This window comes from Phyllobates terribilis, unplaced genomic scaffold (genome assembly GCF_046119375.1).
Source record: "Phyllobates terribilis strain yellow unplaced genomic scaffold, ASM4611937v1 Scaffold_1__5_contigs__length_1240528914, whole genome shotgun sequence".
Classification (NCBI taxonomy): Eukaryota; Metazoa; Chordata; class Amphibia; order Anura; family Dendrobatidae; genus Phyllobates; species Phyllobates terribilis.
This window is the reverse complement of record NW_027362761.1, coordinates 1,191,368,540-1,191,383,009: the sequence shown is the minus strand read 5'-3', so window position 1 is coordinate 1,191,383,009 and position 14,470 is coordinate 1,191,368,540. Positions and strand designations below refer to the sequence as shown.

The 14,470-nt window shown below is 46.0% G+C and overlaps 1 protein-coding gene across 4 annotated transcripts in view; it reads right to left on the bottom strand.

The window, feature by feature from the left end:
• Positions 1–14,470, bottom strand: part of PTPRA (protein tyrosine phosphatase receptor type A) — a 139,744-nt gene that overhangs the window by 18,016 nt on the left and 107,258 nt on the right. For all 4 annotated transcript variants that reach the window (XM_073649194.1, XM_073649193.1, XM_073649196.1 and 1 more), the window contains 10 exons: positions 10,424–10,514; positions 9,823–9,899; positions 9,308–9,344; positions 9,102–9,199; positions 8,783–8,902; positions 5,840–6,006; positions 4,372–4,507; positions 4,068–4,217; positions 3,417–3,510; positions 2,996–3,072 (listed from right to left, as the gene is read on the bottom strand). In XM_073649194.1, the coding sequence (XP_073505295.1) occupies positions 2,996–3,072; positions 3,417–3,510; positions 4,068–4,217; positions 4,372–4,507; positions 5,840–6,006; positions 8,783–8,902; positions 9,102–9,199; positions 9,308–9,344; positions 9,823–9,899; positions 10,424–10,514 (1,047 nt within the window). The remainder of the gene's footprint in view (positions 1–2,995; positions 3,073–3,416; positions 3,511–4,067; positions 4,218–4,371; positions 4,508–5,839; positions 6,007–8,782; positions 8,903–9,101; positions 9,200–9,307; positions 9,345–9,822; positions 9,900–10,423; positions 10,515–14,470) is intronic.

Below are 14,470 nucleotides of genomic sequence, written 5' to 3'. Positions count from 1 at the left end.
TAACTCAGGATCAGTACAGGATCAGTAATGTAATGTATGTACATAGTGAGTGCACCAGCAGAATAGTGAGTGCAGCTCTGGAGTATAACACAGGATGTAACTCAGGATCAGTAATGTAATGTACGTACACAGTGACTGCACCAGCAGAATAGTGAGTGCAGCTCTGGAGTATAATACAGGATGTAACTCAGGATCAGTAATGTAATGTATGTACACAGTGACTGCACCAGGAGAATAGTGAGTGCAGCTCTGGAGTATAATACAGGATGTAACTCAGGATCAGTACAGGATCAGTAATGTAATGTATGTACACTGACTGCACCAGCAGAATAGTGAGTGCAGCTCTGGAGTATAATACAGGATGTAACTCAGGATCAGTACAGGATCAGTAATGTAATGTATGTACACTGTGATGCCACCAGCAGAATAGTGAGTGCAGCTCTGGAGTATAATACAGGATGTAACTCAGGATCAGTAATGTAATGTATGTACACAGTGACTGCACCAGGAGAATAGTGAGTGCAGCTCTGGAGTATAATACAGGATGTAACTCAGGATCAGTACAGGATCAGTAATGTAATGTATGTACACAGTGACTGCACCAGCAGAATAGTGAGTGCAGCTCTGGAGTATAATACAGGATGTAACTCAGGATCAGTAATGTAATGTATGTACACAGTGACTGCACCAGGAGAATAGCGAGTGCAGCTCTGGAGTATAATACAGGATGTAACTCAGGATCAGTAATGTAATGTAATGTATGTACACAGTGACTGCACCAGCAGAATAGTGAGTGCAGCACTGGAGTATAATACAGGATGTAACTCAGGATCAGTACAGGATCAGTAATGTAATGTATGTACATAGTGAGTGCACCAGCAGAATAGTGAGTGCAGCTCTGGAGTATAACACAGGATGTAACTCAGGATCAGTAATGTAATGTATGTACACTGTGATGCCACCAGCAGAATAGTGAGTGCAGCTCTGGAGTATAATACAGGATGTAACTCAGGATCAGTAATGTAATGTATGTACACAGTGACTGCACCAGGAGAATAGTGAGTGCAGCTCTGGAGTATAATACAGGATGTAACTCAGGATCAGTACAGGATCAGTAATGTAATGTATGTACACAGTGACTGCACCAGCAGAATAGTGAGTGCAGCTCTGGAGTATAATACAGGATGTAACTCAGGATCAGTAATGTAATGTATGTACACAGTGACTGCACCAGGAGAATAGCGAGTGCAGCTCTGGAGTATAATACAGGATGTAACTCAGGATCAGTACAGGATCAGTAATGTAATGTATGTACACAGTGACTGCACCAGCAGAATAGTGAGTGCAGCTCTGGAGTATAATATAGGATGTAACTCAGGATCAGTAATGTAATGTATGTACACAGTGACTGCACCAGCAGAATAGTGAGTGCAGCTCTGGAGTATAATACAGGATGTAACTCAGGATCAGTAATGTAATGTATGTTCACAGTGACTGCACCAGGAGAATAGTGAGTGCAGCTCTGGAGTATAATACAGGATGTAACTCAGGATCAGTAATGTAATGTATGTACACAGTGACTGCTCCAGCAGAACAGTGAGTGCAGCACTGGAGTATAATACAGGATGTAACTCAGGATCAGTAATTTAATGTATGTACACAGTGACTCCACCAGCAGAATAGTGAGTGCAGCTCTGGAGTATAACACAGGATGTAACTCAGGATCAGTAATGTAATGTATGTACACAGTGACTGCACCAGCAGAATAGTGAGTGCAGCTCTGGAGAATAATACAGGATGTAACTCAGGATCAGTACAGGATCAGTAATGTAATGTATGTACACAGTGACTGCACCAGCAGAATAGTGAGTGCAGCTCTGAGGTATAATACAGGATGTAACTCAGCTGTGCTGTATATAGACACACACAGAGCACTGCTACAAACATGAGCGAGCCCGCCCGTCTGCCCACAGTACTGCTACATGAAAGAGCCCACCCGCGCCCACACAGCCCTGGTACATGAATGACCCTGCTCACACACACACAGTACTGCTATATTCATGCTCTCGCCAACACACACACAAAGCAAGGCAACAAGGTTGAGCCCACCCACAATCACAGCCCTGGAACACGCGACCCCATTACATACACATACATGCCTATAAACAAAAACAACCCTGCTACAGTCACACACATAGCTCTGGTACACGCATGAGCCCGCCCACACAAACAGCCCTGCTACACGTGCCTCCGTTACATAAACACACACACACACCCCTGCTCTATGCGAACCAGTTACATGGACACAGCTCTGCCACACACACGCAGGACCGCTACACGTACATACATATACGCACACCCGTCCCTGCTACGTTCACACATGTGCACACACACATCTCTGATACATGCACAAACCAAACAACCAAACCCTACTACACCCAACCCCTCTACATACACACACAGGACTGCTACATTAGCGCTCACAGATTTTAATTCCAGTGTATACACTGCCATACTTCGCCTACCAGGCCTGTGACCGATCACATAACGTGAGAGGTCCTCAGCTATCCCGGAGGTAATGCCCCGGTAGCTTCTCTCCTGCCCTGCAGGGATCAGACTGATCAGTGTCGGCAGGAGGAGAGTGACCTTCTCCTGGTGATCGGGAAGGACAGAATTTTTCTTGCTAAAAACCCTCAAAAAACAAAACACTTCTTATTGTAAAAAAAGTATGGTATATATATATATATACAGTACAGACCAAAAGTTTGGACACACCTCATTTAAAGATTTTTCTGTATTTTCATGACTATGAAAATTGTACATTCACACTGAAGACATCAAAACTATGAATTACCACATGTGGAATTATATACTTAACAAAAAAGTGTGAAACAACTGAAAATATGTCTTATATTCTAGGTTCTTCACAGTAGCCACCTTTTGCTTTGATGACTGCAAAAGGTGGGACATTCAGAGCAGAGGCTGCGGCACTTACATCAATGAAGGAGGCGTTCACATAGTCTGTGTTCTCTTCTCCTCTCTTCACCGGGATAATTACTCTGTTAAATTCATCTGATCAAAAAGAAAAAAAAAAATTATTCTCTAGGCTGCGTGTGACTCCCGCCCCCCACAGAAACCAATTTTCCTAATTTTAGAGGAATATACCGGTAATGCCCTTCCCTACTCCCACCAACAATGAGGATCTCCAGTAATCTAGTAACCAGAACTTAGCATATAAGAACAGTATCCCGGCTGCTATCCGCCCGACTGATATCGGTATGAATTGATTCCCCCCGCCGAGACCCCCTGAATACGTGCACCCTAGACAACTGCCGTTTTTGCCTCTCTATAAAACTCACCATGCACCCAACATAGTAATACTAAGAAAGGCTAGAGCTGTATACAGGGGGACTTACAAGGAATTATCTGCAGGACCCGGTTCTTCTTCATGTTGGCCGGCAGGTTACCCGTCCTCATCTTGTCGTTCTGAATTTTAATGGACGTTAATTTCTGTTATGAGTAAAAGAGCAGAAAAGATGCCGGTGACTGGAGGATACCGGGTCCCACTCCTGTACAATGACTGATAGCACCTGTATACAGGAGATAACACAGGATCCACAATATGTGATGTCACAGCTCACCTCCTCCCCCTCCTGTACAATGACTGATAGCACCTGTATACAGGAGATAACACAGGATCCACAATATGTGATGTCACAGCTCACCTCCTCCCCCTCCTGTACAATGACTGATAGCACCTCTATACAGGAGATAACACAGGATCCACAATAGGTGATGTCACAGCTCACCTCCTCCTCCTCCTGTACAATGACTGATAGCACCTCTATACAGGAGATAACACAGGATTCACCATTCACAATAGGTGATGTCACAGTTCACCTCCTCCTCCTCCTGTACAATGACTGATAATTCCTCTATATACACTAGATAACACAGCAGGGTAAGGCTTATGCAGAAGGCCTTTCCTGCAGGGAGTTTGGGGCGTTTCTGGGCAGACTTCAGGCAGTCAGTCCCATTTGTAGGAGACGACCTGAGCGCGTTCTGACCTTAAACTCCTCCTCGAGGCCGTTGCTGTGGGTCCCGGGGATCTTATTGTACAATTTCTGGAGATGGGTTTCCAGAGACGTCACCTCCAGCTCGGTGTCTCCATAAAGGAAATGTTCCAGCAGCGCTTGGTAGATGAAGACGTACTGCATCTGCGGGGAGAAGGCTGGTGTGACTATGAGCACACGAGGAGGATGGTGCCCCCACACCACCACCACCGCACCCCAGAGGCCCCCCCCCCACCGCCACCGCGCCCCAGAGGCCCCCCCCCCACCGCCACCACGCCCCAGAGGCCCCACCACGTACATCTGTCTGTACCATCTGACAGCGCTGAGCCCGGATCCGGCTAACAAACCCGTACACATCCACCTTCTTCTCTGCATTCATCATATCCAGCATGGCGTCTATGACAATGAAGGTCCCAGTGCGGCCAACGCCGGCGCTGCGGATACAGAACACAGGATCATCAGACCGACTGATTCCCAGAGAAATGACTTACCCCAAGATAAAAAGCGCAGAGGACTGAGGGGGACGCAGAGGGCCAGCGGCACCGCAAGAGGGGACGGACGCAGAGGGCCAGCGGCACCGCAAGAGGGGACGGACGCAGAGGGCCAGCGGCACCGCAAGAGGGGACGGACGCAGAGGGCCAGCGGCACCGCAAGAGGGGACGGACGCAGAGGGCCAGCGGCACCGCAAGAGGGGACGGACGCAGAGGGCCAGCGGCACCGCAAGAGGGGAGGGACGCAGAGGGCCAGCGGCACCGCAAGAGGGGAGGGACGCAGGGGGCCAGCGGCACCGCAAGAGGGGACGGACGCAGGGGGCCAGCGGCACCGCAAGAGGGGACGGACGCAGAGGGCCAGCGGCACCGCAAGAGGGGACGGACGCAGAGGGCCAGCGGCACCGCAAGAGGGGACGGACGCAGAGGGCCAGCGGCACCGCAAGAGGGGAGGGACGCAGAGGGCCAGCGGCACCGCAAGAGGGGAGGGACGCAGAGGGCCAGCGGCACCGCAAGAGGGGACGGACGCAGGGGGCCAGCGGCACCGCAAGAGGGGACGGACGCAGAGGGCCAGCGGCACCGCAAGAGGGGACGGACGCAGAGGGCCAGCGGCACCGCAAGAGGGGACGGACGCAGAGGGCCAGCGGCACCGCAAGAGGGGACGGACGCAGAGGGCCAGCGGCACCGCAAGAGGGGAGGGACGCAGAGGGCCAGCGGCACCGCAAGAGGGGAGGGACGCAGAGGGCCAGCGGCACCGCAAGAGGGGAGGGACGCAGAGGGCCAGCGGCACCGCAAGAGGGGACGGACGCAGAGGGCCAGCGGCACCGCAAGAGGGGACGGACGCAGAGGGCCAGCGGCACCGCAAGAGGGGACGGACGCAGAGGGCCAGCGGCACCGCAAGAGGGGACGGACGCAGAGGGCCAGCGGCACCGCAAGAGGGGACGGACGCAGAGGGCCAGCGGCACCGCAAGAGGGGACGGACGCAGAGGGCCAGCGGCACCGCAAGAGGGGACGGACGCAGAGGGCCAGCGGCACCGCAAGAGGGGACGGACGCAGAGGGCCAGCGGCACCGCAAGAGGGGACGGACGCAGAGGGCCAGCGGCACCGCAAGAGGGGACGGACGCAGAGGGCCAGCGGCACTACATGGGGGGACGTAAAGGGCCAGCGACACTACATGATGGGACGAGTCTCTTCTGATCAGCCGGCCTGGTGCAATGCCATGTGTGCCACGTGCAGCAATGACGACGTTGCGCTGGGCGCTGCGATCCGCTCACTGACCTGCAGTGCACTACGATGGGTCCGGCGTACTGCGGGTTACAGGTTTTCACTTTTTTCAGAAATTTTAACATCCCAATGGGAGTAAAAGGCACCCCGAAATCAGGCCAGCTGGTGAAGTGGAACTGGGTGACAAGGCGCTGAGGCTTCTTATTGGTGACATCTCCGACCTGGAGGAAGAGAGACACAGGCAGAGCGCGTTACACCTGCTCAGCACTGACCCCTGCTGGATGAATACAGTATTACATGGTGCCCATTCAAATGGTTTAATAGAGGGACAATACCTTTAACCCTTTCCCAGCCGTTAACCCTTTAAATGCTGCTGTCACTCTGCTGCAGTCCGTGCTCCATAGGAGACCGTGACTTTAGCTATACACTGCTACACTCTGGTACCGTAGTATATAGAACAAGCAATTACAAGATCGAAGGTTCAAATCACCAAAGGAAAGTACAGAATAAAATAAAAAATGCTTGAAAAAAATTAAATACAAATATTAAAAAATAATGTACAAATCGTCGCCCCTTTTAAATAAAAAAAAAACAACAAAATAAGAATATTAGTCATCTCCGACTCCATAAAAATCCAATCTTTCAAAATATAAAGTTATTTAACCCATATATTATATATAAAAAAAAAAATCTAAAAAAAAACACCAAAAATGTATGGTTTCCTTTACTGCACCTCCCCAAAAAATTTAACAAGAGAACTAAATATCGTACGCAGCCCCAAACGGTACCGATGACAATGTCAGCTGGCTACACAAAAAAACAAGACCACCAACAGCCCCATCGATGGAAAAATGGGAATATTCAAGGAAAATTTGGTTTCCTATACCTTTTTTCCATTACTTATTTTTATTCTTTAGTTTTTTTTTTACAAAATTCTGAATTTATTTTATTTATAGAAAATAAATAAAAAATAAGCCCAGAATATGTAAAAATAAATAAATCAATCAGCTCAGTATCACCAGCTCGGAGAATCACGGCCACACGGTTTTATTTCACTGCAAATTGAACATCGTAAACACACAAACATACATATACATATATACATACACACAGTGCAGACCAAAAGTTTGGACACACCTTCTCATTTAAAGATTTTTCTGTATTTTCTTGACTGTGAAAATTGCACATTCACACTGAAGGCATCAAAACTATGAATTAACACATGTGGAATTATATACTTAACAAAAAAGTGTGAAACAACTGAAAATATGTCTTATATTCTAGGTTCTTCAAAGTAGCCACCTTTTGCTTTGATGACTGCTTTGCACACTCTTGGCATTCTCTTGATGAGCTTCCAGAGGTAGTCACCGGAAATGGTTTTCACTTCACAGGTGTGCCCTGTCAGGTTTAATAAGTGGGATTTCTTGCCTTATAAATGAGGTTGGGACCATCAGTTGTGTTGTGCAGAAGTCTGGTGGATACACAGCTGATAGTCCTACTGAATAGACTGTTAGAATTTGTATTATGGCAAGAAAAAAGCAGCTAAGTAAAGAAAAACGAGTGGCCATCATTACTTTAAGAAATGAAGGTCAGTCAGTCCGAAAAATTGGGAAAACTTTGAAAGTGTCCCCAAGTGCAGTTGCAAAAACCATCAGATGCTACAAAGAAACTGGCTCACATGAGGACCGTCCCAGGAAAGGAAGACCAAGAGTCACCTCTGCTTCTGAGGATAAGTTTATCCGAGTCACCAGCCTCAGAAATCGCAGGTTAAGAGCAGCTCAGATTATAGACCAGGTCAATGCCACACAGAGTTCTAGCAGCAGACACATCTCTACTACAACTGTTAAGAGGAGACTTTGTGCAGCAGGCCTTCATGGTAAAATAGCTGCTAGGAAACCACTGCTAAGGACAGGCAACAAGCAGAAGAGACTTGTTTGGGCTAAAGAACACAAGGAATGGACATTAGACCAGTGGAAATCTGTGCTTTGGTCTGATGAGTCCAAATTTGAGATCTTTGGTTCCAACCACCAAGTCTTTGTGCAACGCAGAAAAGGTGAACGGATGGACTCTACATGCCTGGTTCCCACCGTGAAGCATGGAGGAGGAGGTGTGATCGTGTGGGGGTGCTTTGCTGGTGACACTGTTGGGAATTTATTCAAAATTGAAGGCATACTGAACCAGCATGGCTACCACAGCATCTTGCAGCGGCATGCTATTCCATCCGGTTTGCGTTTAGTTGGACCATCATTTATTTTTCAACAGGACAATGACCCCAAACACACCTCCAGGCTGTGTAAGGGCTATTTGACCAAGAAGGAGAGTGATGGGGTGCTACGCCAGATGACCTGGCCTCCACAGTCACCAGACCTGAACCCAATCGAGATGGTTTGGGGTGAGCTGGACCGCAGAGTGAAGGCAAAAGGGCCAACAAGTGCTAAGCATCTCTGGGAACTCCTTCAAGATTGTTGGAAGACCATTTCCGGTGACTACCTCTTGAAGCTCATCAAGAGAATGCCAAGAGTGCGCAAAGCAGTCATCAAAGTAAAAGGTGGCTACTTTGAAGAACCTAGAATATAAGACATATTTTCAGTTGTTTCACACTTTTTTGTTAAGTATATAATTCCACATGTGTTAATTCATAGTTTTGATGCCTTCAGTGTAAATGTACAATTTTCATAGTCAGGAAAATACAGAAAAATCTTTAAATGAGAAGGTGTGTCCAAACTTTTGGTCTGTACTAATATATATATATAAAAAATAAAAAAAAAAGTGAAATTGTTATTTTTTTTTTTATTTCCCTACTTTTCAGGGAACTTGTAACATTTTCTGGGTTTTTCAGTACAGCTCTTAAGGAGAGAGAATGTAAAAATCGTTTGGTCATGAAGGAGTTAAAAAGGAGGGGATGTTTCTATAAATCAATCAGTAGTTTGCCCCTGCACAGCATCGCCCCCTGGCGGCCATCACATCACATCACCGTGCGGGAGGTTTATTCCGTACCTGCTGGATGCAGAACTTCCGCACGGTGTAATCCACCAGGACGGTCATATCTTCTACAGACACACGGATGTTTCCGTACGTCCAGCACCCCTGGTCCGGCCAGTACTGGGCACATTTACACTGCGAGACACACAAAGCACAATCAGTAACAAAGTCATTTTTCTTACCCAGAAACAGTGCCACTCTTGCGCACAGGCCGTTTCCGGTATTGCAGTTCAGCTTTAGTCAGAGCTGTAATACTGGACACGACCTACAGACTAATCATCTAGTATATGGATACTTTAGGACAAAGCCCAAGGGGGCTGCAAACAATCCTCACCTCCTTCCTTTCTTTCAGGTTTGTCACCATGACTATGGTCGCCGTATTCTGTTCCCAAATCATCCTCCAGAAATCGTTCACGGTTTCTTCTTTTGGACCTAAAAATAAAAAAAATAATAAAATGATTTTTGCATGTACTATCCCCTTTAAGAGAAATAAAAGCCACAAATGTGAAATACAGAACAGCGAAGAAACTTCGTTCTTACCTTGGGCGGCTATAAACTTGTTCTTCTCTTGATAACCCTAAAGGAAAAAAACAAAAAAACAAAAACAAGAACGAATCAGAATAAAAAAAAAACGAATATCAAGATAAAATAAACAAAAAAGAAAACGTATATTTAAAGGGCCGGTACTCAGAAGAAGGTTCAGCAAAGAGCGAGACGTTTTCTGCCTGTGACTCTCAGAATTAATTACAATGCAGGAAAATTAACATTAAATGTCCCAGTGGGGGCGGTCTCATCTACAGGACCGCCCCCAAGCTTGGTAAACCCGCCCCCGAGGATCAGACTGTCAAAGATAGCAGTGGATTATCTCACAATTCTTGCTGAAATTCTGGATTATTAGAACTTTTGAAAATGACAACCCACTTACAAATATCCTCTGATTAAAGTGATAGCAGCATCGATCATACAGAATATTTTTTTAATCCAGAACCCTCCTCAAAAAAAAAAAATAATTCTGGATTAAAGGAATTTTTTTTAGGTAAAAGTTCCAGACTTACGTTGATGAAGGAGGCGTTAATGTAGTCGGAATCTGGAACTCCTTCGATGGGACTCAAGTGAAGTCTGGAATGATCGTCTACAAGGAAAGATCAGAGGAGTCAGGTCTATCTTATGCACAAAAAAAACAAACAAAAAAAACTTTAGAAAGGTAATATCCGCTCTTTTAAAAAGATAAAAAAAATAATTGACACTGACTTTTTTTTTTTTTTTTTTACATGTTGCTTTTACAGCAGTCACAAAAAGATCTCCAAATCTCCTGCATAGCCATTGATATAAAATAAATCATTGACGTCACCACTAGAGGGAGCTCACAGCATGGATTCTGCTCAGTAATAAACACAGAATGCAGTAAGCTCCCCCTAGTGGCGACTACAGGTAAACAAAGTGTTAAAGCTGAAATCCATGCTTTTAGGCAGGGGAATCAGCCTGAAGGGCACACAGTTGAGCTCAGTACACTTAAGGCAAGAGGAATACAAGTTTTAGGATGTTAAAATAATCTTCTTGTTCAATGACAGCAAGCAGAGATCTTGAAATCAATCACAAACTTAGAAAGTTTTAGAACTGACAGCAAATATTCCTTGTGGGATAACTCTTACTCACAAGGTAAGATGTTCACATATCTGTTCTTCTCCTTGTTCTCTTCCTTCGAGGCGGCTTCACAGGTGGCTTGGATGGGACAGGCCGGCAGCGCCTGGACACAGAAAACATTCAAAAAGTTGGGGACACTTTAAGAACCCCCCCCCCAACAATTACTGTCAGCAGGCCCCTAATAATGATATCAGTAGCCGGACCCCTGAACATTGGGCTCCGGTAGATGAGCAGCCTCAATGCAAAGAATTCCATGGAATGTACTGCCATCTGGTGGATAGTGTTTGGTACTGCAATATTTCAGAAAGTATAATTAAAAAAAAAATTTCTTCCTTTAATAAGATCTTGGGATTTTTTGTTTTGTGCAACAAGTACTTGATAAATGGCGATGCTTCTTTGTATACATTTTATTAAATATGTTATTTAGAAAATTTTATTTTGGGAATTTTTTATTTTTATTCAGCTGATCCTCATTATTTATAACTATATATATATATATATATATATATATATATATATATATATATATATATATATATATATATATATATATATATATATATATATATATATATATATATATATATATATATATATATACAGTACAGACCAAAAGTTTGGACACACCTTCTCATTTAAAGATTTTTCTGTATTTTCATGACTATGAAAATTGTACATTCACACTGAAGGCATCAAAACTATGAATTACCACATGTGGAATTATATACTTACCAAAAAAGTGTGAAACAACTGAAAATATGTCTTATATTCTAGGTTCTTCAAAGTAGCCACCTTTTGCTTTGATGACTGCTTTGCACACTCTTGGCATTCTCTTGATGAGCTTCAAGAGGTAGTCTCCGGAAATGGTTTTCACTTCGTAGGTGTGCCCTGTCAGGTTTAATCAGTGGGATTTCTTGCCTTATAAATGGGGTTGGGACCATCAGTTGTGTTGTGCAGAAGTCTGGTGGATACACAGCTGATAGTCCTACTGAATAGATTGCTAGAATTTGTATTATGGCAAGAAAAAAGCAGCTAAGTAAAGAAAAACGAGTGGCCATCATTACTTTAAGAAATGAAGGTCAGTCAGTGCGAAAAATTGGGAAAACTTTGAAAGTGTCCCCAAGTGCAGTTGCAAAAACCATCAAGCGCTACAAAGAAACTGGCTCACATGAGGACCGCCCCAGGAAAGGAAGACCAAGAGTCGCCTCTGCTTCTGAGGATAAGTTTATCCGAGTCACCAGCCTCAGAAATTGCAGGTTAACAGCAGCTCAGATTAGAGACCAGGTCAATGCCACACAGAGTTCTAGCAGCAGACACATCTCTACAACAACTGTTAAGAGGAGACTTTGTGCAGCAGGCTTTCATGGTAAAATAGCTGCTAGGAAACCACTGCTAAGGACAGGCAACAAGCAGAAGAGACTTGTTTGGGCTAAAGAACACAAGGAATGGACATTAGACCAGTGGAAATCTGTGCTTTGGTCTGATGAGTCCAAATTTGAGATCTTTGGTTCCAACCACCGTGTCTTTGTGCGACGCAGAAAAGGTGAATGGATGGACTCTACATGCCTGGTTCCCACCGTGAAGCATGGAGGAGGAGGTGTGATGGTGTGGGGGGGGCTTTGCTGGTGACACTGTTGGGGATTTATTCAAAATTGAAGGCATACTGAACCAGCATGGCTACCACAGCATCTTGCAGCGGCATGCTATTCCATCCGGTTTGCGTTTAGTTGGACCATCATTTATTTTTCAACAGGACAATGATCCCAAACTCACCTCCAGACTGTGTAAGGACTATTTGACCAAGAAGGAGAGTGATGGGGTGCTACGCCAGATGACCTGGCCTCCACAGTCACCAGACCTGAACCCAATCGAGATGGTTTGGGGTGAGCTGGACCGCAGAGTGAAGGCAAAAGGGCCAACAAGTGCTAAGCATCTCTGGGAACTCCTTCAAGATTGTTGGAAGACCATTTCCGGTGACCACCTCTTGAAGCTCATCAAGAGAATACCAAGATTGTGCAAAGCAGTCATCAAAGCAAAAGGTGGCTACTTTGAAGAACCTGGAATATAAGACATATTTTCAGTTGTTTCACACTTTTTTGTTAAGTATATAATTCCACATGTGTTAATTCATAGTTTTGATGCCTTCAGTGTGAATGTACAATTTTCATAGTCATGAAAATACAGAAAAATCTTTAAATGAGAAGGTGTGTCCAAACTTTTGGTCTGTACTGTATATATATATCTGTAATCTCTATCTATTATATACACTACTCAAAAAAATAAAGGGAACACTTAAACACAATGTAACGCCTAATCAATAACACTTCTGTGAAATCTACCTGTCCAGTTATGAAGCGACACTTATTGTGAATCAATTTCTCCTGCTGTTGTGCAAATGGAGCAGACAACTGGTAGAAATGATCAGCAATGAGCAAGATACCCCCTATAAAGGAGCGGTTCTGCAGGTGGTGACCACAGACCATTTCTCTGTTCTCATCCTTTTTGGCTGTTGTTTTGGTCACTTTTTCATTTTGCCATTGCTCTCACCCCTAGAGGTACAGTAGCATGAGGCGGTGTCTACAGTACAACCCACAGAAGTTGCTCAGGTAGTGCAGCTCATCCAGGATGGCACATCAATGCGAGCTGTGGCAAGAAGGTTTGCTGTGTCTGTCAGCGTAGTGTCCAGAGGCTGGAGGCACTACCAGGAGACAGGCCAGTACACCAGGAGATGTGGAGGGGGCCGTAGGAGAGCAACAACCCAGCAGCAGGACCGCTACCTCCTCCTTTGTGCAAGAAGGAACAGGAGGAGCACTGCCAGACGCCTGCAAAATGGCCTCCAGCAGGCCACAGATGTGCATGTGTCTGCACAAACGGTTAGAAACCGACTCCATGAGGGTGGTATGAGGGCCCGAGGTCCACAGATGGGGGTTGTGCTCACAGCCCAACACCGTGCAGGACGCTTGGCATTTGCCACAGAACACCAGGATTGGCAAAGTCACCACTGGCGCCCTGTGCTCTTCACAGATGAAAGCAGGGTCACACTGAGCACATGTGACAGACGTGACAGAGTCTGGAGACGCCGTGGAGAGCGATCTGCTGCCTGCAACATCCTTCAGCATGACCGGTTTGGCAGTGGGTCAGTAATGGTGTGGGGTGGCATTTCTTTGGAGGGCCGCACAGCCCTCCATGTGCTCGCCAGAGGTAGCCTGACTGCCATTAGGTGCCGAGATGAGATCCTCAGACCCCTTGTGAGACCATATGCTGGTGCGGTTGGCCCTGGGTTCCTCCTAATGCAGGACAATGCCAGACCTCATGTGGCTGGAATGTGTCAGCAGTTCCTGCAAGATGAAGGCATTGAAGCTATGGACTGGCCGCCCGTTCCCCAGAGCTGAATCCGATTGAGCACATCAGGGACATCATGTCTCGCTCCATCCACCAACGTCACGTTGCACCACAAGACTGTCCAGGAGTTGGCGGATGCTTTAGTCCAGGTCTGGGAGGAGATCCCCACAGGAGAAAATCCGCAACGTCATCAGGAGCATGCCCAGGCCTTGTAGGGAGGTCATACAGGCACGTGGAGGCCACACACAATACTCAGCCTCATCAGGAGCATGCCTAGGCGTTGTAGGGAGGTCATACAGGCACGTGGAGGCCACACACAATACTCAGCCTCATCAGGAGCATGCCCAGGCGTTGTAGGGAGGTCATACAGGCACGTGGAGGCCACACACAATACTCAGCCTCATCAGGAGCATGCCTAGGCGTTGTAGGGAGGTCATACAGGCACGTGGAGGCCACACACAATACTCAGCCTCATCAGGAGCATGCCCAGGCGTTGTAGGGAGGTCATACAGGCACGTGGAGGCCACACACAATACTCAGCCTCATTTTGACTTGTTTTAAGGACATTACATCAAAGTTGGATCAGCCTGTAGTGTGTTTTTCCACTTTAATTTTGGGGGCGACTCCAAATACACACACAAAAAAAATATGGAATCACTCAATTCTGAGGAAAAAATTATGGAATCATGAAAAACAAACACACAAAAGAACACTCCA